The 25,229-nt window shown below is 40.7% G+C and overlaps 2 protein-coding genes and 1 long non-coding RNA gene across 15 annotated transcripts in view; 1 reads left to right on the forward strand and 2 right to left on the reverse strand.

Annotated features, from left to right (window-relative positions):
* VEZT (vezatin, adherens junctions transmembrane protein) overlaps positions 1-13,559 on the reverse strand; it is an 86,898-nt gene extending 73,339 nt beyond the window's left edge. For 12 of the 13 annotated variants that reach the window (XM_071764718.1, XM_071764711.1, XM_071764786.1 and 9 more), the window contains exon 1: positions 12,321-12,562. In XM_071764718.1, coding sequence (XP_071620819.1) covers positions 12,321-12,356 — 36 coding nt within the window. In that variant the 5' untranslated portion in view covers positions 12,357-12,562. Of the gene's footprint in view, positions 1-12,320; positions 12,563-13,448 lie in introns of those variants that run through there. The other variant, XM_071764745.1, reaches the window with a different exon arrangement.
* On the reverse strand, positions 9,252-11,794 carry LOC139805934 (uncharacterized). Its single transcript, XR_011730056.1, has 2 exons — positions 10,735-11,794; positions 9,252-10,702 (listed from the first exon to the last, which is right to left on the reverse strand). It is a non-coding gene; the product is annotated as an uncharacterized lncRNA (long non-coding RNA).
* FGD6 (FYVE, RhoGEF and PH domain containing 6) overlaps positions 12,549-25,229 on the forward strand; it is a 75,130-nt gene continuing 62,449 nt past the window's right edge. Inside the window, exons 1-2 of the mRNA XM_071764698.1 lie at positions 12,549-12,810; positions 22,439-24,878. Of these exons, the coding sequence (XP_071620799.1) occupies positions 12,798-12,810; positions 22,439-24,878 (2,453 nt within the window). The 5' untranslated portion in view covers positions 12,549-12,797. The remainder of the gene's footprint in view (positions 12,811-22,438; positions 24,879-25,229) is intronic.

The following is a 25,229-nucleotide window of genomic DNA, read 5'->3' on the forward strand; positions in this document are numbered from 1 at the left end:
AATTGAAAATTACACTCTTCTTCTATTAGAAATATCACTGATAGCATACATACCCTAGCCTACATCAAGATAAAAACACAGTCTATGCATTTCTTTATTATATTTCATGTCCTAGATGCTAACTTTAAATGATACTGACAAGCCTGCCACTTGTAAAGTTGTGTAGTCTGTATAATTCAGAGAATGTCTCCAACAGTCTATCACAAATTTCTCCCATGACATATGTAACTAACAGCTAGAAAATCCACTATTTTTAAGTACGAATTTTTAAAACTCAAGGGGTACATTTTATGTACACGAACATTCATATGAAAGTTCTGATATTAACAAAGAATCAGAAAATTTTTAATTACGCAACTAATGAATTGCAATAGGATACCATTAAAATAACCTATAAAGAATTATAGAATGGTTTGGGTTGAAATGGACCTTAATATCATCTAGTTCCAAAACCTTGCAATGGACAGGGACACATCCCACTAGAGCATGGTGCTCAAAGCCCTGTCCAACCTGGCAACCTGTCATTCTAGTATCTCACCATGTACCACTTGGTTCAGTATGAGACAGAAGTATTATACTTCTTGCTTACAAAACATTTTTCATCTTCACAAAGCTTTAAAAACAATACTTATTGTTAATATGTTTGATGCCACACAAATTATAGCTCTGAATTTCTAGTTTACCCAAATGTTTCACTATTAAATTTCTTTCCCCTGCCTGAAAAAAAAAATTATAGATATGCACATGTTCTTGCACAGGCACTTCTGTGAGAAAAGTTCCTTGGTTTCAGTTCATGCTGTCATTCATCAGCACTGTCAGGCTCAGCTGTTTTTCACCTGCAAATGCCATAGATTAAAAACAACTACTTCTAATTTTCTTTTCTTAAAATTCAGGCATTCCTATTTTCAAGAGTCCAACATATATATATATATATATATATATATAAAGAGAACTAATTTTACATATCTGCATATATTATGGATAATACAGTCTTAGTAACATACCAGAAAGTTCATCCTTGCAAGCAGTAATATTTTGTCATTTGGAGAAAAAAAAAAAGAAAAAAAGAAAAAAAAAGAAAAAAAAAAGACATGAAAGAAAGCTTTTATGTGAAGTAAAGGGACAGCAAGATTGTTTCAGTTGATGGGAACATTAGCAGACTGCATAGGAAGAAAACTGCACAGGAAGAAAAGGAATTTAAAAGATAAAATTTCGTCTTTGTATTAGTACAGGAAGGAATACAGGAAGTATTTTCATGTACTTTTGAATCTTTACTTTCAACTACTCTCAACTTAGATAATAACTAGAATAGCTAGTATTATTCATGTTTGACTGTCAGGTTAATTTTTTTATTTTTAGTTGTCTCTGGTAGAATGACACGGTAATGAATCATTTACAAAGCAGAGAAGAAAACAAATTATTAATAATGCAGCTTACTGTTATGTTATCATCACACTACCAGTTATTGATGGAAAATATTTTCTAAAGTAAATGAGGATACTGAGAAAAGGTTTTTCCTGCAATATGTTGCATTTCTTTCTGAAGTTTTTTTAAAGTTTCTTCTTCTTCTTCTAAGTCACTTTCTGAAACCACTTAGATACAAGAGACTGGCATTACATTTACACCAGGGCATTTTAAAAATTATGCTACTTGTCCAAAATGTATTCTGGAAATGGAAAACAGTTCTAGGACAGAAGACAAACCAGCATTATTATTTGGTGTACTTTTTATAAATTATACATGGAAAATCTTTTTAGTTCACAAAGGAAGGTAGCTGGAAACAGTTGATGGACTGAGCAGGAACACAGTTCTTGAAAATTTTAAGAATCAGAGTGTTCTGAGGACTCTTCAGAGAATTACAACAAGACTCCCACTTATCTTCATATGACTTTTCTAATTCATTACAATCAGTCATACAGCAAAGCCATTAAATTGTAACCAGACATTTATAGTATCGTATAGGCTTGTATAAGCTCCCATTTCCAGAATTAAGGAAGAAAACCCTTTCCTCCTCATTCATAACTGCCTGAGCATATTGATTTTAAAACTATACTACTAAATTTAATTCACTCACATACCCATGTTTAACTACAACTCCTTTTTTCAATTGCTGAAAGTGATTGAGTCTCTTTCTAAACCAAAGATACATTGTGCAGGATTAAAGAACAGTCCACTAAATTAGTTTTGTTCTTTAACCCTTTTCCAATGCTTATTTTAATGCTACTTGACATACAGCACTGATTTGGTTAGAAAAAAACATCACCTAAACTGAAGACTAAACATCAGGTTTTCAACTCTAAGCCTAAAGTAAAAATAAATAATAATAGTGAAAAACCAAAACCAAGCCAAACATTAAAGGATAATCAAACATATATAGCATTGCCTACTGCTATGTGATGGAAGGGTTCTTCTAGTAGATAATACCCTAGCTTCAGAGAAGAGCTTATTTTTTACAAATATTTACTCAAATACTTAAATCTGTTGCAGGCTTGCAAGCACAGATACTGCACTATAATATGTGAGGCATTTTGTGTGTATTCTGTGAAAAACCTTTGTAGTCACGAATCAGATTAAGACGTTGTTAGCTTTCAAAATCTTGTTACAACAGCAGATGAAAATCAAAGCCACACCCAAATTGTTTTTGCTGATGCGCCATGAAGTAAAATGACTCAGGATTTCTCCATTAGAGACGGGGGCTTCCCACACCCAATGTTCTTTACTGTGATAAAATTTACCACCTAGTAAAGCCCTGCTCTAGTTTCCAACCACAGCTAATGGAGCCAACTAATTTTAAAAATAAATTTTAATGGCATTGCACAAAGTAAGAGGTTTAAAGATCTCTTCTTAAAATATGGACATGTTTTTTTTTTTCAAAGCTGAGGTTTCAAATATGCCAGAAACACTGTGGGAGCCAAACCACCCCCAAAATAACTACAAGTTGTGAATTATCATTTAAACAAATACATAAATTACACATTTCTACTACAGAGACAGCATAAGCTGAAATACACTGAACAGGTGGCTAACTTGAAAAAAAAAAACAACAGAAACCAGTATTGAAATCTACTCCCTCCCCTCAATGCACAGATTTGAAACAGCGGAGCTGACACTCACAGACAGCGCGATCTTTGTCTCCTGGAAGAGGGTATTCCATTTTTCCCTTCGGTACTGCTCCCATGCACCTGAGAGAATCTCACCCACCTCCCTGTTTCTCTCTGCTTGTCCCTCCAGGATGACCCGAGCCGAGGATGAGAAGGAGCTGTCAGGAAAACTGCACCTCTGCCCCTGCACAGTAGCATTTTCCTGACGGCATCAGCGGATGCACTTTGAAACTTCCCAGGACCGTTTTCTCCTGACTAATGTGGCTCTCTAACTGGGGGGAGGGAAAAGGGATGACAGATTGCTAAAGGCTTTTAGAAAGATGCTGCTTGGAAGAATTATTGCGCATCAATCTTCCATGCAGCCACTAATAAGACTTTCCAAGCAACACTATTTAAAAGCCCGGGTCGTATTCTCCTGGCTGGTAACCACCTCCTCCTGTGCTCCAGCTGACAAAGAGCCAGGCACTGGCAGGGCTCACATTAGACAAAGACTTCAAGGCAGCAAAAAAGTAATTTAATTTCCTATTCTGCTTGCAAAGCCACAGGAGCGTAGACCTTGGTTTCTCCAGCACTACTCTAACATTGGATTTAGAAGCAGGCTCTGAAAATTACTTGAAAGTCATTCATCTATTACTGTTCCTGGATATTTTCTGATGCGCAATATAGATCTAATTCTGCACGCACGCACACACACAAGTCCTGAAAAGTCAGTAAGTTTTTATATCCTCTGTATAGTTCTGTATCACTCCATCTGTGACAAAGGAAAGTTCTTCCCTTTTGATTTTCTGCAGGTGGTTGAGCAGGACCTTTCCGATATGGACAGAGTAATACCTGAAAAACTGAAACTCAGAGAGGTAAATGTTACTTTTGCTGGAGGACAGGACTACAGGCCAGCCAAGCTCTGTACCTGGAGCTTAGGATGGGAAGACACAGATCACCCAAGTCATGGGACTGGGCTGATACAGGAGAACAGGTTTGTTTTATACCAGTCACTAACAACTCACAAATTTTACACTTCACTTACATTCAAAACTAAATTAATGAAATAAATGCATCTGATTGGTGAACTGGCGGAGTATTTCTGAAAAGTTTTGGAAACCTCTTTAAAGCACCAGCTCTAAATAACTTGTTTATCCATTATAAATCATGTTAATTCTGACTCCTAGTGACAACAAAATATAAGCAAACATCTTTTCTTAAGTGAAGAGCACCCAAGAAACACGAGACAGACACACCAAAAAGACTAAAAGAATAATGAAACAATTTTTTAATGCAAATGTCTACAGGAAATGGATTTATGACTTGAAGCAGTGAGAGCAATACTGCAGGATTAACTGTAAACATGACCCCAGAGTAATTAACACAGTGGAGGATTAAAAAATTTTTGGGCCAACAGATGTGAAAAATTACTGTGGGTTGTCATACATGTTTATCTTCAAATTTTCTATTAAAAATAATTAAGGTAATATGGGTTAACACACCATACAGCCCATATAACACTTTTCTCTATCCAATCAGATATTACATTAGGGTTACCCAAAAATGCCTGGTGGGTTTATTTGGCCTCTGCAACAACCAGACTTGTTCATTACCCAGTTTTAAGCTTGCAGGTTCTTTTATCTTCTCTCCAGTATCACCTGACTCCCAATCGTGTGATAAAAAGGAGCACAGCCTGTTCTCCCCTTCCCCTTAGCAGACTGCTGAGAAGCCAGATATCCAAAATACACCATCCATCACTAGTCCAGGTGTCTCTACAGTACACTGCAATTTGCAGCACAGAGATCTCCCCAGGCTGCATTTACATGGTCAATTTAATCTGCTGTTACCAGTGGGTGCAGATGAAAGCTGCAGTACCATTTTAGAACACTAATGGTAGTATTCATAAGGCCAAATGGAACAAGACACTGATATGATTATAAAAAAAAAAAAAATCAATCTTTTTATTTTTTCATCCTTAGCTACGTTAATTTACAGTCTAATCAGCCTCCTGAACCACCTCACAGCATCACCCACAAATCCAGGTACCAGCATAAGATGGGAATAAGCTGGAAAAGGTGAGTGAAGCTCAGACACCTCTTCTATCAACAGCCCCACACTTCAGGCAGACAAAGCAGTCTCAGAGCCAGCTCATCAGAATGGCAAGTGAGCTGAGGTTTTGACAGAACTGAGTACTTAAAACTGGCTTTATTTCAAGCATATGTATAAAATGAGCATACTCTATCTTTAGTCCACCCAATATTTGGTGAGTAAAATCCTGTTAAGGGAGCATTACTGATGCTAGCATTGAAGCTGTGCAAATGTTCTTTTTCAGCTTTTCTTTTTCCTAATTTATAACATATGAGACATTCTTTTTAAGAACGTAGCATTTTTTAAGTCTGATAATTGACAAAAATCACACTACTTTACAAGCCCTAATGTTTTCAGGTTTTTGAATGAATGTGACTTTAAATTTTAATCACAATAAAGTTTCTGAGGTTAGGTTTCCTGTGTGGGAGGGATGTTGTTCCATTCCTTAAATGAAATACTTTTTGAACAGTTCAATTTTTGGAGAAAGCATTTGTGAAGACAAATGTCACTGAGTGTTTTTATAAAAGCTACATTTGGTTTTAAAAGGTTCAGATGAGGATTTGAACATCTCAGTTTAGTGATGTACCAATATTTGAAGCAAAGAAACACCACATTTTAGACGTATTTTACTATCGTAGGCGTGCAAAGGACACATCAGCTAAAGGTTGCTCTGAATTTAGTTGTAGTATGCTAGGAAATGCTGGTGCCTCTTGCTGGAATCTCTCATAAGTCTTAAGAAATTTGTGTATCAAAACATTTTATGCAGGCATTCGCCATACTCCTCAGCACCAAGCAGCATCTTGGACTGTTACCTAACTAAGCAGTGCAAATTGTCTTTCTGAACCTGACATTTGTTACTCTCTTTACATTCATTGCTACACTAGGTTTTTTTCTTAAATATATATTAGTATGGATTCTGAGATTTGATGCAGGTAGGTGAGCCAGAGAAGTCTCATTATGTTAATTTGGTAATATTCTCCCTTTTGCACAAAATAAAATCAGGAAAGATCACATATACAATTTATACTGTGTTTTTCAGTCTGGGATTACTAACAGGACAGACAATAAATACCAAATTTAAAAGTCTGAAGTGTCTTAATGATCAGATCTTCTAGATCTAGGATAAAATATTAAACAGTGACACTACCATTGTATACACTCTGCCAACCTTTAGGGAGGCTATTATTAAACATGTATTTCCATTAGTACTGAAATACTTAGCGAACAGCAACATCAAGTAAATAATATGGACAGAACTGGTGTTGGCACAAGATTCATTAGTTAATTAAAACAATGCCTCAAGTGGAGAAAGCATTCTTTCCTAACTAAAAAGTTTAAAATGTTTAAAAATGTTTACAGTAATTAAATTAATTCTGTATATATTTTACACAATTCTACATGCAAAGCTTTATATTTCAAACACTGGATGTGATAAAGGTCTTAAAAATCCAAGGTGGTGGCAGTTTGACATAGTGGATATTAAAAGATCTTTTTGTGTGTGTGAGTACAATCTTGTGTGGGTTAACTCCCTTCTGCAAAAAACCAGCATTGAAATGGAAAACAACAAAAGTCAGCTCTACTTCTTCCAGCAGAACCATATAGCTGAAAGTCAGGAAGACTTGCTGGGATTAGGTTCCAATGATGGTCTGGGTGAACCTGAAGGAAGAAACATCTTCCCCACGGGAAAAAGCAGAGAGAGCTGGGACTGTTCAGCCAAAAGGCTTGGAGGGATCTCACTGATGCTCATAAATTGCAAAGAGGAGAGGCACGGGCTCTTTTCAGTGCTTCCCAGTGACAGGACCAGGGGCAAAGCCTAGAGGTTCCCTCTGAACATCAGGAAACACTTTTTCACTGAGAGGGGACAGAGCACTGGCACGTGGTGCCCAGAGAGGTTGTGGAGTCTCAGTCCTTGAAGATAATCAAAAGCTGTCTGGAGATGGTACTGGGGCAACCAGCTCCTGGTGGCCCTGCTTGGGCAGGGGTGGTGGACTAGATGACATTTAGAGGTCCCTTCCAATCCCAACTGTTCTGTGACTCTGTTAAGATAAGCTTTAATATCTATCCAAATGTAAAAAACAGCTTGCACAACCTCATTAAAATACAGGGCAAATGTTTAAACTGGAAGCAGAAACTGGGAGCTGAAAATGCACTGAAAGAGCAGTGTTTGGATCATCTTCATCTCAGTGTTCTGAAAGAATGGGCACAAGAGATCAAAGATTCATCAGAAAGGATTTTTAATAAAAGTATAAACTCAAAAGTGAAAAAAAAACAAACATAGTGCCTCTAATTACATGGAGAAAAAAGCAGACAGGAATATGTCAGGCCCATGAACCAGACCAAAAACCAGCATGCTACTGAGAATAATTATTCTTTCTTGCAAAATTCAAAGACAGAGAAGAAAACAAATGATCATCAAAGAAGATATCACATGGGTTCATCAGAGGTTGATTGTGTCAAACTTACTCGGTCTCTTTCTTTTACAAGGCAATTAATTTTTCTAGACAAAGGAAATGCAGGAAGTTTATATGGACATTTTATAATGTGCCATATTGGATGTGAAGATTTGATTCCGTGTCATACCACTTAGGATGAAAAAGATGGGAAAGGAACCAAATATACAGATGACAGAGATAACAGTGGGTTATGCTGAACAGAAAGCTATCAGATCAGAAGAATCACAGCATCAGAGAATGGTTTGTGTTGGAAGGGACCTTAAAGATCATCAATATCCAACCCCCATACATGGGCAGGGACACCTCCCAGGGGACCAGGTTGCACAAGGCTTCATCCAACCTGGCCTTAAACACCTCCAGGGAGGGGGCATCAATAACCTCCCTAGGTAACCTATTCCAGTATCTTACTATCCTCATGGTGAAAAATTTCTTCCTAATATCTAACCTTCTTTGTTTAGCACCATTACCCCTTGTCCTGTCACCACCTTCTCTGGTGAAAAGTCCCACCCCAGCTTTCCTTTAGGCACCTTCAGGTACTGGAAGGCCACTATAAGGTCTCCCCAGAACCTTCTGAACAATCCCAACTCTCTCAGCCTGTCTTTGTAGCAGAGGTGCACAGCCCTGTGGTCATCTTTGTAGCCCTGTTCTGGACCCTGTCCAGCAGGTCTGGATCTTCCCTGTGCTGGGGGCTGCACAGCTGTATGCAGTATTCCAGATGTGGTCTCAAGAGCAGAGTAGAGGGGCAGAATCACCTCCCTTACCCTGCTGGCCATGCTTCTTTGGATGCAGCCCAGGATGTGCCTGGCCTACTGGGCTGTGAGTGCACACTGAAGGTTACTAATGGAGTTTCTACAGAATGAGTCTTCGCTCAAAGCTTTTGAACTTCCTTAATTAACCTCAGACCAAAAAAGCATGACAGTGCAATTTCCTGGTAACATCTTATAAGCAGAAAAGGATTGAAACATCACAAAAAAATAACTGGATGACCTTGTTTAGGTCATGCTAATGGCATGCAATTTAACAGCAGAGAAGGGCAAGACCTTACACAGAGGGACTAATAAAAACATACTCTGTAATAATGTGGATGAGGTTGATAAAAATAAGGGCAGATATGAGTAGTTACCCTACCACACTGCAACCAAGTTAAACAGTAGGTAGACTTGAAAAAGTTGCTTGTAGGCCAAAGATGCAAGAAACAAAGTATTCCCAGCAGAAGCAAGGGGAATATATTTGTACAATATCCCAGCAAGAATGCTGAGTACTATACTGCAAGCTCAGGTAAAGAAAGATTAACTCAGACTGAGGTAGATGTAAAAAAACTCCCTGTAGAACAAACAAACAAAACTCAAACAAGAATTCCCAGTAGGGAAAACTGTTTTGTTAAAATATATTGGGAGTATTCAGTTGAGCAAAATTCTTAGCCAGAATAAGATTGCTTTCTATAAATACAGTAGGATAAGGAAATCCTAGATAAATGTAAGAACTATATGAGCTATTGCATAATATTAGCAGAAGTACACGTAGGTATGAAGTGGCCATGAATAAAGGTAAAGTCAGAAATTAGATGGCAAATACTATCAAGTTCTGACACAGTCCTCTTACTGGAATAATGATGCAGAAATTTAGCCAGTTTGAACAAAAAGTTTCTTTAATTTACACTTGAAAAAAAAGAAAACAAGGAGAAGGTGACATAACCCAAACAGTAACAAAAAAATCTAACACAATTCTACCCTTATATCAAAATACATAAAATAATGCAATTTTCCAGAGGTCTCTGGAGCACATTCTAACTGCAGTGCACACTACACTGTAACTACAGCATTCCGTCTTCTAGCCCATTTTGTAAAAAAACTCAAGGAACTTAACATCACATTTCCTATGTCATGATCTCCCATAATAATTAAGACTGGCATTAATTAAAAATTGTTATTCATTGTTTTAGTACAATCTACTCTCCACTGTAGCAGTTTCTAATTTGACACACCACCGGCAGAGGAGCACAGGCCAAGTGCATCAGGGGGAACTTCTATTTCTTGGGTTCTGTCCCCTCCCCACAATATTTGTTGCATTTTAATTACAAATTACTAGTTGCTCCCCAGGAGCAACCAGTTGTAACAAATGCAAGAACTGAAATGCTGTGGACTATGCAGTCAGTGAGTGAAAATCACCAGCTGCTGTAGGAATTCCATTATAAACTGGATAGAGCATGGCAGCACTTAGTGGATAGGGTAAAATGCCCACCATTCATTGTTATCAACCACAAGAATCTGCCATGGGTCTTGAGCTGGGTGGAAAATATTGCTTCCCAGGGCACCAACGCCATGTTTGTGCTTCCCTTCCTTCAGAGATACATTAAAGTAAAAGATACTTTTATACTGAGAAAAATTATCAGTCCTTGGAAACTCATAAATACCTATCAATAGGCCATCATCTGTTTTATGCTGCATAATTTGCAACGCAGGCAGCTGTCATTGATGTATTCAGGGCATGTTGGACAGAGCTATGACCTGAAAAATGTATAGTAAATAACACAGGGAGTAACTGTGACGTGGAGTAGGTTATGTGGAACAGGCATACCCCATTCTGCCTCTCTTCCCTCTCCTATCCAATCTTTTGGTTATGAAAAACATAAAGAACCCACTTATTTCCCAATTATGCATTTCTTAGCACAGCACTACTACTTATAATACTGACCTACATCTTGTTCACAAGAGGCCCCAAAGCCCAGAGATAACAGCTGCTGGATGTAACATAGGTCTAAATGCTGAAAGCCTCCCTGCAACAGTGACCACTGAAGAACAGTGTGGGAAGTGAAGAAATGGGAGGTGCAGAAAAATCCTAATTGCTTCCCAGAAACCACAGACAATTCATGTGGTGCATTTGGGGTCCAAGAAAGAAATTGCAACATAAATTAAAACATAAACTCATTGTAGCATTAGCTACCCAGATGTGTTTCAGCTCCTAGCTAATTTCCATCTTCAGCTCATCTGTGTGCATAATTCTCCATGGAGCCTTCATTTTACAGTAGCAGGACCACTCCTAAGCTCTTCTGAAAATTATTTTGGGGGTATTTCAAAGTACCTGTTATTATCAGTTGGGGTATTTCAAAGTACCTGTTATTATCAGTGGGTACCTCACCCATCTCTGCAATCAACCAATCAAAAAAAAAAAACCAAAACAAAAAACAACCAACCACAAACAAACTGTATTTTTCCTACTGTGGCTTAGTTACACCCTAATACATGAAAGACATCCTATTATATTATTCAGTACACCTATAAGTGTGTATGTACACACACTTACAGAGAAATGTGTCCAACAGCCTTTACTAGTGATGGAAATCCATTCACAATATGCAAAGAAAATAGTGAACTACATATGCACATGCAGGGAGATCTTTATTCCCTATGCAGCAGAACTTTTCCAATCAAAACTGTAGAACTTAAGAACTGTGGAACTGTAAAATGAGTATCACTTTTACTGAAGAACACAACGCAGAGGGCGTGCTTTATACCGGTGAAATAAATTAATTTATGCCATCAAAGGAAGTGATTTAACATAGCAGCAATTTATTGTTAGGATTTGAGGTTGGTTGTGGATAAACACAAAACTTTGTGGTACAGACCAAAGTCATGAACAGGTAGTACTTAAACAGCTGACACAAAAAGCATTCCTCACACAGGAAGCTTTTTACACCCTGGTGAAACCAGAAGCCTTATTACTATTATAGTAACTAGTAATTTTAATGACAGTATTTCTCTACCACCACTGTCTCTGTCCGCCTGCAAAAGCAGGGGTGCTCTCCACAGAACCACAACATCAGGCATCTGTAACCATTGTTTAAAACACGGCGTGATAGTGTCACCCCTTTAACTAAGAGATGCAACACTAAAGGGTCTATGGAAATTATGTAAATTATACAAACACTAGAAAGACAGCTTCAGTACTTATTGCGCAGCTGGGTGCGTGCTGAAATGTACCTTTCGCGTGAATTACACTAATTTAGCAGCAGGATTTATTAGCTACAAAGCGGCTTTGCTGCTTTCACCCCCAGCCCCACAGCCCAGTGATCCGCGCAGGGCGGTGCGAAGCCTGACACAACGCAGCGAACCTTCTGCACCGGCAGCGACGAGCCGGTGCCGCCGGCAAGGAACCCCCTCCCGCCCCGTACCCCTCTCCTCAGCCCCTCATGGTTGGCACAGGCCGGCGGCGCCGGCTCTGAGGGAACACCCGCCGAGACGGGCCTGCCGCTCCGCCGCGCTTCCACCTCACCCAGATCGGACCGCCGGCACCACGGCCCCGCAGACCCGCACAGCCCAGCCGGGCCGCCGCACAAAGGACGGCCCCTTCCCGGGGCTGAGCCTTGGCCTCGGCGCCGGCCCGGATCCCTTTCCCGCCGATGGTCCCGCCCTCGGCCCGAGCCGTGGGGAGGCTCCGGTCCCCAGGCTGCACCGCAGCGCGGGACACCTCATCGCCGGTCCCGGCGAGCAGCGCTCCCGCTTGCCGGCCCCACACCGGCTCCCGCAGGTTGCCGGCGGCAGGCGCTGCCTCCGACGGGCCGGGCCCCGCGCCCGCCTCCCTCCCGACGGTCAGTGAGGGCCGCCCGGCGCACGCCGCCCCCGGGGGCCGCGGCGCAACGCCTGGGCGAGGGGGCGGAGAGACACGGGCCCAACCCGCCCCGGGTCACCCCCCATCCCACCTCAAACACCACTTCTTCGTCAAACTCCGGTGTCATCCTTCTCCGCCATGCCACCCCCTGCGGGCACTCTGGGAAACGGAGTCCACCGCCCCGCCGGCGGCCCCTCCCCACCGGGCCGGGCCGTGCCTAGCGCCGAGAAGAACTACAACCCCCAGAAGGCATAGCGAGAGCCCACTTCCGGGAGGGTTCGTGACGGGAGGTGCTGATTGGTGAGCGGAGGCGCCGGGTCCGGCAGGGGGCGCTGCCGGGTGCCGGTGGCCTCGGCGGGTCTGGCGGCGGGCGCTGCCGGCGCTCAGTTTGCCGCCAGCCGCGGGGCGTTATGCGGCGGTGCCGGGCGGGTTCCGCGGCTGCCGCTGCTGCTGCTGGTGCGGGTGCTGCTGTGTGGCGGCGCGGGGGAACAATGGGCTCCTTCTCCTCGTCCCTGAGAGGGGCCGTGGCGTAAAGGGACGACGGGGAACGCGGCGCGTGGGGCGCACCATGAGCTCCGCCGGTGAGTGCCCCGGGAAAGTTTGGGGAGCGGCGGTTCTCTTCCGCTCGGGCGGCGGCAGGCGGGCAGCCCGCACGCCCCCGTGGTCGGAGAGCCTTGCATCGCCTCGCATCGCCTCATCCTGCGGAGCCCGGCTCCGGCGGGGGTTGTGGGGTTATAAGGGAGGGACGGCGCCGCTGCCCCGACGGTGCCGGAGTGGGACGGAGCGGGAGTCGCCGCTGCGCTCCCTGTCCCAGCAGCGCTGAGCGACTGCGCCCGACTCTCCCCCGCAGCCGCGACGGGGCCGGGCGCTGCGTCCCCCTCTCGCCCCGGTAAAAGAGCGGAGCGGCGGGTTGGGCGCGGCTGCCGCGGGTAGGGGTGCGGGCACTGCCGCGCACTTCGCTGCCGCCCCGGGGGGGGGGGTGTCAGCCCCGCCGCGGGCACTTTGGCCTCGGGACGGAGCCGGGGACTCCGCGGCGTGCGGCTGCGGCGGCTCCGGAGAGCGGGAGCTCTTCGCCTAGGGCTGAGCTGGCGGCGGGTGGAACCTGCTGAGAGCCGGGGTTGCTGGCAGGGAAGACAGCAGCGGGGTTTTTGGGGGCTCGCTCCGCCCGACTTCGCGGAACTGTTAAAAGTTTGTCAGCGTCTGAGCTGGGGGGATGTACCTGGCTCCATGGAACTCACTCCAGCTGAAGCTCTCCCGCTGGGGCAGGGGGGTACTGGGAAGCTTCAGGCGTTTCCAGCTGCTGGGCTGAGCTGACCTACTTCGGTGCTTCCCTTACCTTTCACCCTCCTCTTCCTTATCGCTGCCAATTTTACGGCTAGGAGAGCTGCAAGGCAAAGTCTTGGTTTAACACAAGAGCTCTCCGTGTTTGAGGGAGTTGCTGATATTTTTTATTTCCCTGGCTGGATGTTGGTGTGCTGTTAGTACTTTTGCTCACCCATCTGTTAGATTAGGGGATTCCTTTCCTAGTCTGCTTGAAGACGAGAACAGGAGTTCTTTCTGCATTTAAAAGATGTCATGTGTAGGTTATGATGGAAACACAACTAATTACAGTGTAAGCCTGAAGCAGCCAAATGCTTAATGTATGGATGAGGGGGGGGGAGGGGGCTCTAAAGAAGAAGCAGTACACAGACATCAAGAAAAAAACACACAAACTTATTTCCTTTTAAATATGTCAAGTTGTTATCAAACCCAGCTTTAAGTTACCTCAGCTCTCTTAGTTAATAAGAATTTACTGGATGAAAGAAAGCTATTCAGTCCATCTTCTTAATTTAGTCTATTCCCTTTCTTAATATATATATGACAACTGATTTTGGTTAGATGTCGAAAAACATGTAATAAAACAGGATGGCATCTCCAGTTAACAGCTGCATTTTATGTTCACCTTGTTTAGTAGTGTCTCTAGCAGTGCAATTCACCCCTGCTCTGTTAAGAGTTAAACAGCTGTACAAATAAAAGATAATGTGTTAGGGGGTGCTCAAGAGCTTAGAGCTGGGTTGTTAAAATAACACTAAGTTTCAGAAAGTTGGTTAGATTTTCAGCACTAAACAGTGATTTCGGGACTTAAAGAGCTGGGATTGTGTGTCTCTCTTTTAGTTTGTGTAGTGATGGTGAAGAGGAAGGGGTTGTGGTGAGCCAAGTCACTTAGAAAGCAAGAGAAAGGGATGGTGAGGAATATCAGTAAGATGAAAGTGCTACAGTTTAATGGCAAGTGTGAGTTTTACTGAGGAATTTGAAGGGGAAAGTGTAGGCGTAGAAGGTGTAGAGTCCTGGTAGGCAGGAAGACAGAATGGTAGGTGTGTGTGAAGGTCATTGAAGAGGGGATGAGGAATATTTTGTGTGTGATGGATTATGTGAAGATAAAAAAAATATATGGAGAATGGGTGAAACATGATCAGAGATTCAGGACCCTGCTGAAAGTGTCAGGATAGCTTTTGACATGTCAGTTAAGGAGCTCGTGGGCAGGGTATGAAGAGGATTGTCAGAAGGCTGTTCTTAAGGTTAAACATCCCTCTCTGTATTTCTGCAGAATTCAGTTCCTGAAATACATGGGCATGCTTTATAAAACTATTGCTCAAATAAAAACTTACCGTCCCCTATATTTTAATTTCAGTCTTGTGATCTCTAGGATCTATTTCCCCGATTGAAATTATGTGGATTGTGAATTCAGTTATTACCCTGGTTTGTGTGACATAAGCTAGCTTTCTGACAACTGATTGGTAATGCAGTGTTTCAGTAAAAATGTGTGAAGCTGGAACTTGAAATGCCTAGAAATCCTTCTGCTCTCATTGGGCTTGACTTTTAAGGTGCCTCTAGATCAGAGCAGCCTGGTACAGCACCATCGGTCTTGATTTAATGTTTTTAAGTAGAATTTTCAGGTATGAGTGAGTTAAGCTTGATAAGCAGGGCTGTGTAAGAGACGCTGTGTGGTAAGGAGGGAAATACTGAGCACAGCTTCTGTCCATAGGCAGAAGTTGAGAGAGGTCACTGGTAACCCAGCCTTAGCTCCACTCCAGCTTTCCTTCTGCCTTTCTAAATCACATGGTGCATATTCAGTTTGTTGCTACGTATCTTTTCAAGTTCCTCTACAAATTTGTTTTCAGCTACATCTCAGTCCAGAGCTGGACATAATGCAGTGGCAGGTGAAGGACTTCTGCTGTAGCTGCTGCTTAGGTATATAAAATGTATATGTAAATCTGGACTTGTTAGAACTAAGAAACTAGAGCACCTACTCAAAATACTTCTAGATAATTTAAAAACTATCTTACTGTAGTGATCAACCTGTATGTTAGTTTCAACCTTCATTTATAGCTATTCTTATCTCATTACTTTCTGATGTACTGCATGTTCTTTATATATAATACTGATGAATGTTCGTTTACTCTTTTTCTGCCTGGAACTATTGTGCTGTCTTTGAGTATGTGCTTTGCCTTTAAAAGGGAAAAACAAAAGCTCAGAGTTACAAGTTTGGCATTTATTATTTGTTGCTGAAGAAACAGTCCTTATATGTGAATCTGTACAGCTTATTTAATGTGGGCAAAATGTATAGCTCAGATCTGAAATATGATTTGACAACAGCAATGAGAAATATGTAGTGTATTTTAATGTAAAAAATGTAAATCATAGGGGGGGAAAAAACACAGCAGGAACAGAGTAGAAAAAAAATCAACATGACTTTTTCAATCAAACTCCATTGCTTTCAAGGGTTGAAAAAATGAGGCCTACAGGGTTTAATGTCCCTTTAACCCTCTAATATGTCAAGTCTCGTTAGAGTAACTCGGTGCTCTCTTCGCATGCAATCTTAAAAGGTTTTTTATTCCTCTCCTGTCCTTACTCTGAAGTTATCCCCAATTTTCCTGTTTTATTTCAACAAGTCATTGAACAACCTGAGATTTTGAAATTAATGTTTTCCTTTTGTAGCTTATTTAGGATGTTTTCTAAAACTGTAGTGGCTTGGAAACTATCCTTTTCCCTTCTGTTTTAAAAAATACATGTGTTATCTTCCGGGATGTCATGACTCATTTTTTATTTTTTGTTTTTTTCTTTTGAGCATTGTGGCACCTGAGAAAATCAGAGCCTCTGCATAATGACAAAATAAATACTCAAGTACAGAAAATAAAATAATGATCATGCAATACTTTTTTTGAGGTGTTTACCTACTGAAAGTTTCTTCCTGTAACTGAAAGCAAAGTAGAACTGAGAAGCCTTGTGAGACATTAAAACTGAAGTTGCTGGAGGATGAGGGTTTTTAAATAGTTTATCTGATTCTCTGTGCATGTATTAACTGCTATTGCAATAATCTCTGAATATAACCAAAACATATAGCAATAATTATCTCTAAATATATGCTGGGTTCACTTTCTTGTTTTGTGTCCATGAGCTGAAATGTTTAATGCTGAAAGTACTCCCAAGAACAGTGAGAGGGCTGTTGGAGTGAGCTCCACATTCAAGTGAGAAAGAACAGCATGCTAATCCCTTGGTAAATAGCTTCTGGACACTGTAGTATTTTCATATATATCCTAGAGATGTGATTTACTCTGAGAATACATTGTGCATATGTAAACATAATGCCATGAGAAAGCTGGTATGTATAAATACAGTATCAAGCCCTTTTCTTTTCCTAGTACATTTCAAATAAATTTCACTTATGAGGTGACAAGGAATAAAGTGCCTTGTATAGCGTGTAGTAAGATAAGAGTATGTATATGTCCAGCTACTCTATTCTTGCCTTGGCTTACCCCATAGTAACTTGGTTGTTACTTAAATTTAGGTTCTACTGCTGTCAAAATCTTATGTCATGCTGATTTTGTTTTAGTCTTCCCACTGTGGTTCAAAAAAGTATTTCTATAGTGTGGGCTGCAGGATTATGCTTCAGGGATACCTCTTGGGTGGCTGGAGTCCGTGCCCTAGGGAACCCTGAATACCAGGAGAGAAGCCTCTGTTCATGTGGGGCATTGAGAGGAAAGAAATACCAAGTTATGTTTACACAACAGCATCCAGAACCATTACTCCCTGTTTCTTGGATAGATGGAGTTGAAAATAGTTTGTTCTTTTGCTGCTCCTAAGCGTAGAAGTTGTTAACATCATCTCAAAAGTATGGACATAAAGATAACCTGCAAAAATGTTCCTTTAGCAATAGTATCTTATATTGCAGAAGGGGTAGTGCTATTTGGTGGTTTGGGTTTTTTTTGCCTTCATTCAACTTCACACATCTTTCCTCTCTGTGCTGGGCAGGCAAGATAACAAGAGGTACAAATTTGAGGCAGAGATCTAAAGCTGTGTAATAACAGTGCTTACAACTGCACTGTCTTAGTGGTCGTCCTGCTCATTCATGATACTGCATAGAATACACACAGGCATTTTTAAGAGGTGTTCTCAAATGCCAAATCCTATAATCTGAAGAACAGAAATGGATGCTTTATGGCCAGAAAATTTGAGAGCAGAAGTTACTCCAGGGTGTTCTGATCCTCCTCTAAAAGAACTAGAAGGTAGGACAAGAGCATATGCTAGTTGAGCAATAATGAGCAGAGGAGATCAGGATGAGAATGGGTGTTGCTTTTCCCTTGGCACACTGGAGGAGATAGTTTGCCAGAGGGACAAATGTCTGTTCTCTGTGCTGTGACCTGAAGTCAGACAAAGAGTGTAATGCATTGACCTGAACAGGTGATGCTAATGGCTATTTATTGTTTGAAAAGTAATGACCTTTTTAATCCACGTTTTTTAAACGGTGTTGGGTGTGTTGATGTTTTTAAGCATCTTTTTTTTTCCTCAGCACTGAGCATAGTGTTGGCTGTTCTTAGATGAGCAGCAGATTTCCTGTTGGTGATGGCAGCTTTGTTAGTCACTTTATTTATGGATTTTTTCCTTTGCTTAGTCAAGCAAGTCAGAGGATATCTCTGGCTGCTAATAATTAATCTGTTTTTAAAAGTAAAACATTGGGTTTCTGCTCTTACATTTGGATTAATTGCTGGTAACCCTTGATGCTGATCTGGATGGGTAGGGATAATCTCTGAGAAATGGGGAAAGATGAGGGGTGGGGGTAGTGCAGGGGAAGTCATAGTGATTCTCTATTTTAATTTCCTGAGTAAGAAGACAAGCCATAGTTCCAATGTCAAGTCCAAAAGTTCCTCTGAAACTTCGACACATCTCAGAAAGTGTGTTTAGGTTGACTTAAAAGTTCCGGTAGCTGTACCACAGCCCTGGGTGAGATGTTTCTGTAATTAATTATTTTTTTATTTAATAATAATTTTAAAGCTTTGTTTCTAGTTTAACCTTGTCCAGCTTCAGTGGTCAGCTGTGGCATCTCACTGTGTCTCTATTTCCTGATTAAAGAGGTATAATCTGCTATGGAAAATCTTTCACGTGCATAAGTGTATATATACTATTACCATCTCACTTCTTAAATTCTCAGTTAAATTAAGAAGAATGAGCTTTCCTGGGATCTGCAGCATAATTTTTACCTTGGATACTTCTATAGTTATTTCTTCCATTCTTCCCAAATTTTCATTTAAGAACGACAGAAAATGACATAGCATGTCACTAGAGGACTGGCAGGTACTGTGTGCAGAAATATATTCAGCTCCCTTCATCTTTTTATATTTACCTCCTTGTAATTTGGAGGCTGAGTTACCACCTAGGTGCAGACCTGCATGGAGCTGATATAAAATAATTATCTACAGTTATTTTCAAGTTCTCTTCAGTGTTTACTCTCCTAAATATAACCAACCGCCTCTGTTCTTAGGTGCACAGTTCCAGATGGCACCAGGAAAAAGCCTGTTGTCCAAACAACTCAGCACTCCATGAATTTGTTGTATAATGTTTCCTTGATGATATTTATTGCCTTTAACCAAAGAGACTCACTTATGCTTGTCATTTAACTAAAAAGTCATTCTCATGTGACTTCCAGTCATTCCTTATACCTTTATATATACAGTTGCCTCCTACTTAGTTTTCTTTCTATTCAGGATGAGAATTTGTCCCTTTTAAAGCACTGTGTTATGTAGAAAATGCTTTCTATCCACATATAGTGAATTAAATTTATTTATAATCAACTGAACTTCAACTCTTGATTTCTAATAAAAATCTAATATACTCTTACCCTTGCCTAGCTGCTGTGATGATTTTTTTTTTTTTTTCCCCTTCTAGGAAATTAATCACTTGTTCTCCTCAACAAAATGTCTTTAAGTTTCTGAAAAATACTATTGGTATGCATTCCCTTCCTGAAGTCTTTCCTCTCACGTCATACTTGTGTTTGAAAGGGCTCCTCATCACATTCCTTTCTGAATGAGTGGTCTACTGCAGCTCTGTATTGATACCAAGACTGTAGAGTGTCTGTTAATACATTGACCCATATCTACTCTAGATAAAATGAGCAGTCACTTTAAAGCAGATAGTGGTGGCTTTATTATACCACACAACTCGCCAGACTCTTCTGTCTATCCCAACTTTGAAGTAATTTCAAAAATTCTAGAAGGTTTCAGAGGTTATACTGAATTGCACTTACTATCAGAAATGATTTTCTGTGGCTATGTTCATTGTCCAGATTTTCACTATTGGCAAATAAACAACTGGCTTGGTTAATTTGCATCCCTTTACATTGTCGTGTTTTAGGTTTGAATCTAATATTCAGGTAATGGTATCATGCCATAGCCTCTGAGTGTACTTCCTAATGAATAGTAGTTGAAAGGCTTGCAAGGTAATCTAGTTTGCTTGCTACCCAAAATGTTAGGCAGTCACACTAGGGAGAGAGAGAGAGGCTTCCAAGGTTTGTGGACTTCATTTTGTGGAGTGGTACCAATAATCAACAGGATATCACCTCTCCGGTGTTTAATCTCCTGTGTCTTCTGCAATCTGTTTCTCCTATTTGAGCATCAGGAAGGGTTCACTAGCAGACTGTGTCTCTCCTGTTTTCAAGGAGCTTTAATACCTTAATAAATGTTACTGAACATGGTCCAGGTCTACTACTGCGTTGTGTCTTGTGACAAACTGGGCACCCCTCTGTTTTTTCTGTAGGAAATGGGCTCCTTTATTGCCATCACTTTGTTCTCCAACTGAAACAGGCAATTGCCTTGTCTGAAAGTGAGTGTACGACTCCCTTTTGCTCTTCAGAATTGGTGGTTGCCCATCCAAAGGATTAAGTTTTCTTTGGTGTTTTTTTTTTGTTTGTTTGTTTGGTTTGGTTTTGGGTTTTTTTTTTTTTTGTTTCTTTTTTTTTTTTTTTTTTTTTTTTTTTTTTTTTTGTTGTTGTTGTTGTTGTTGGTTCTTGGTTTTTTCCTAGCAAACTAATGACTCTTCACTGTTTTGGAAATCTCTTTCTTTGGACAGGTAGAAGAAGGTGGTGTGGTCTTTGCAGTAGCTGGTAGTTGGGTGGCTCTCGGCTCTTGTTGGTGGCTACAGGAGGCTGTACCTTTGGAAAGAAATTCTGTATTCCTTCTTGCAAAATGTCTCAAATTGTCTCTGCCATTGGTTTTACCTCTTTGCTAATGTAACTACAGTAAGGGCAGCTATTCAAAGTGTAAGTGGAGTCAGTCTGGATACCATGTAATGATTCATGTCCTAGAAAAACATGGTTTTCCTGTTTCTATAGTAGAGACATTGTTTCTGACTGTCTGCTTAGACCAGTGGTTTAGCTTGGGAAATGCTGGCAACAGAAGGCATCTGCCTTTTTTTTTTTTTTTTTTTTTTTTTTTTTTACCATCTAAATTTTTTTCAAACAAACAAACAAAAGTTCCAGAGAAAAAACCCTGAAAGTTTATTCTCATATTTTTAGGCTAGACAATAGGGTATAGTTGCACATTTATAATAATAATCGTGATTCAAAAGCAATCAAAGCACCAAACCCACATTTCAAAGGGAATAATAAATCGATAGCTTACCCGTTCTCTTTGCATTTGAAACGTCGTTTAGAATGCTTTCTTCAGAGTTTTATTTAGCATGTGTACAACTTCCTGAAAATATAGCAAAATATTATTCAGAACAAAGGTAAAAAGTACAGAGGTAGTAAATTAAAAAAAAAAACAAAACACCAGAATGAGAAACCTGTTTACTTTATAAATAATTTTTCATGTAAAAAATATTTGGAAATCTGAAATTATTTCAGCATATGGAAATAAATTGTCTTAGGTAATTTTCTTTAATATCTCAAAGTATTTCAGGCATACCTTAAGAAAAACCAACGCAACACACACAAAAAAAAAAAAAACCCACCAAAAAAACCCAACCCCCAAAAGAACAACCAACCAAATAAAAAACTGCAAACAAACAACACCATCAAGACTCCATAATCTCCAAGTTCCACATGTGCTCCTTTTCCTGCTGTCCACTTTCCCCGGGATTTGTCATCTTGTGCTGTCAAATGGGTTGTAAGTCACAGCAATGGATAGCAGTGGTGACTGTTTCTAGGTCATACCATAACACGTTGGCAAAAGTAGTTGTATAAAATGTACACAAATAGTATTTTACTTTTAATATAGGAGATTGATGACTTGGTCATATAAATGCATTAACTTCATACCACAAAATCCTTTCACTGAACTGATGATAATGGCATGCATTTTTATAACTGGTATGGTAATCCATCTCAAATATTGTTTGAAGAGAAAAAAGGGGAATTATAGGTTGCACATTTCCAAAGATTGTAGGGTAAGGGTGTTGAACTGTCCTGGTAGTTACCCCTAGCTGTTCTCTTGTCTTCACAGTTTGTTATACACGTCATATTTGCACCATTTAAAAATTTTATTTTACTAGTTCAAATGCAAAACCAGGTTAATCTACTATTATTTTTTTACTAGCATCACACTACTATTCATATTATACAGCATCTTAGTATCTGATAAAGGACATGTAATCTCATAATGTTTAAGGTTTATTTCATAAACTATTTTCTTAATTAACAGGTTACCCTTGAAGACTTTTCCCATCATTTCTTGATTGTGCCTGTCTCAATTAAAAAAGGCAACTATTGAAAAAGCAGTTGTAGCAAAGGGGGGCATGGCTCTGGAGGAGAATGTATACATACACACACAAAGATCCTGTAAATCGAGATTTAAATGTTACAAAACTAATAATCCTGCAGTGCAGGTGGTGTTGTTCTGTAGGCTGATGGTGACTAATCCATGGTGACTAAATAATTTTCTTTTCCATCCTTCCTAGAAATCAAGAAGCCACCGTTGGCCCCCAAACCAAAATTTGTGGTAGGACCCAAGGCAACGCCTCCACCTGTTGCACCAAAACCTGATGTTGTACTTTCTGGTGTTATTCAAGCAGCAAGGAAAACAAAGCCAACAATTGCACCAAAACCAAAGGTTCTCAAGAGTTCATCCATTCCAGAAGCTAAACCTCCATCGTCAACACAAAAAAGCACAAAAAGCTTTGAGGAGCACAGGGAAGATTCTTCTCAAACGTTAGACCACTTGAATTACAAAAATGAAGCTTCAGAAGGAAGTACTGATAATACAGCATATATTCTACCCATGTCATCTTGCAAATTTGAATGCATTCATAAGCTTGGAAATGGGGAGAACACCTGTAAAGCTCAGATAATTTTTGAGCACTTTGAAAACATAGAGAACATCAAAGTTGGTGAAAACACTGAGCTAGCTTTGGGGAATAGCCACAATGAAAAATTGACAAGTAGAAATCAGGTGGTTTTGAAAGCCAGCATTTTGGAAGAGAAACTTAAGGATGTTCTAACTCATGGTGTGTTTCCTAACAGCAGTCCTGTGAGGCACAGGTATACAGACAAGCTTGACAGAAGAGATGGCAGCTGTTCCAAGAATGATGTTAAAATAGAGTTTAAGGAGCTTGTACATTCTTCATCATCTTCAGATGTAGCTAAAGGGAAGCAGCAAAATACTGACAGTAAGCTCACTGCTGATGAGTTTCAAATGTCTGAAACTTGTCATGGTTTGACTGAAAATAACCACATTTGTTCTTGCCCATTGGACCAGGAAATCCTGGGAAATGAAAATTTAAGTGGCAATAGTACATTTTCAGGTGAAATGGGTGTGAGAGCAGATGTTGATAAAAACTCCTCTGAAACATCTTCAGTCCTGAGCTCAAAAGTGCTTCCTATCCCTAAGCCAAGAAAGCCACGTGCTGCATGTCTAGTCCGGCAGGATGGCATAGACACCACAGGAGAAGGAACAAAGGAATCCTCTAATTCAGAGAGAGATCCCTCTGGGCTTGTGGAGCAAAGCTTTAAAAAGTCAGCAAAAATTAATATCCTTGTTCAAAGTGTTTGTTATAACAATAATGCAGAAATGCTTCATCCTGAAAAATGTGAGATAACTCAAAACAGTGTGGACAAAGTGCATCACATGAAGGAACCTGCTGTAGATGAGTCAGCTTCACAAAATCTTTTGCCTCAGTTGTCACACAAGGTGTCTGATTTGGTGGAAAGTGTTGAATGTTCTTTAGTTGCAGACCATAGCTTAGTCAGCTCTGTGGATGAGGTGACAGATGATTCCAGTATGCTAGATGCTGTGGACAAAAGGACTTACTTTGTCAGATGTGATGCTTTGTCCATGAGCTTGCCAAAGCAACTTAAATTAACCAGCAGTCAGCACTCACCTGCTTCCAGTAGCCTCCATGTTTCCCCACAAAAATTGGAAGATAAAGAACTTAAAATAAAGGATGAAAGTTCTCCAAAAATTGTTCCTAAGAAGCCACAGAGGCACAGCCTGCCAGCCGCTGGTGTGTTGAAAAAAGCTGCATCAGCAGAGCTTGTGGAGAAAAGTTCTTACACCTCCGGTGAGGATAAATTGAATGGTGTTCTGGAAAGATCTCATTTCACGCGTCCACCAACCAAGGAGCAAGGCGCACTATCATCCTGTGACATACCCAAACGTTCTTCTGAGAAGCCCGTCTGGAAGTTACCTCATCCTATTCTTCCATTTTCAGGAAATTCCGAATCATTAAAAACTGCTAACCTTGCAACCAGCTTCAACCACTTGACTGTTGTGACAAAGCCTAGGGCCAAATCTCTCTCTTCTGTGGACATGGATAGGACAGACAAACCTTGCAAAGACCATCAGAAGAAAAACAGCTTGAGAAAGTTTCTTAACTTGAAACTGTCTGTTTGCTTAATGAAAAGTGACTTCCAAAAATTTCTGTCTAAAGGCAGCCAGTCAATGGATAGTGCCATTGCCAACCTTTCTACCGGGGATGGGTATGGAAGTGGTAGCAACCGAAATACAGCATCTGTAGGCAGTGAAAGGAAAGCTAAATCTGCCAAAGCACATTCTGTAGAAATATGTAGTCCGGCGTTACAGAAGAAGAGGCAGAGAAACAGAAGTCAGCCTGAGATGCGGAGTAACCAAAGGCTGGAGTCCTTGGATGGACACGCACTGTTGGGAGAGAACTTGTCACAGACGCATTTGAATTCTGTACCCAGCGCTTGTGCTCCCGAGTATGAGAACGTGCGTCACTACGAGGAGATACCCGAGTATGAGAACTTGCCTTTTGCTATGGGTGCTAGGAGAAATCTCTGTTTTGAATGTCCAAACTACAGCAGTGTGGAAGACCAGAGCCATGGCTTCTATGAAGTTGAGGAGCCTTGTGAAGCCACAAGCCGGCGTTTGAGACTTGGCAGGTAAGCTAAAGAGGAAAGGGAAATTAAACAGCTCCGTTGCAACTCTGTTGGTTGTGAACATGTTTAGATGGTGACTCGAGAGGCTCTGTCTCTTTTAAAAAAAAAGCAGTTGTTGCTGAATATCTTTATATGCTTTTGCTGGTTTTAAACTCTTTGCACTTTGTAAAGAGTGAATAAACTGGTTATTCCTCATATATGATAAAAAATTGGGAAGCTAACGTGTGCTTTTCCAGATTAAAGGAAATCCTATACAGTTACATATTTGTATCCAATGATACTGAAATAAGGAGGCAGGAACCTTACCATGTTGTCAGGATGACCATTAATAAGCATTCATGGAGTGCATAGTTG

This window comes from Heliangelus exortis, chromosome 1 (assembly GCF_036169615.1).
Source record: "Heliangelus exortis chromosome 1, bHelExo1.hap1, whole genome shotgun sequence".
NCBI classification, from domain to species: Eukaryota; Metazoa; Chordata; class Aves; order Apodiformes; family Trochilidae; genus Heliangelus; species Heliangelus exortis.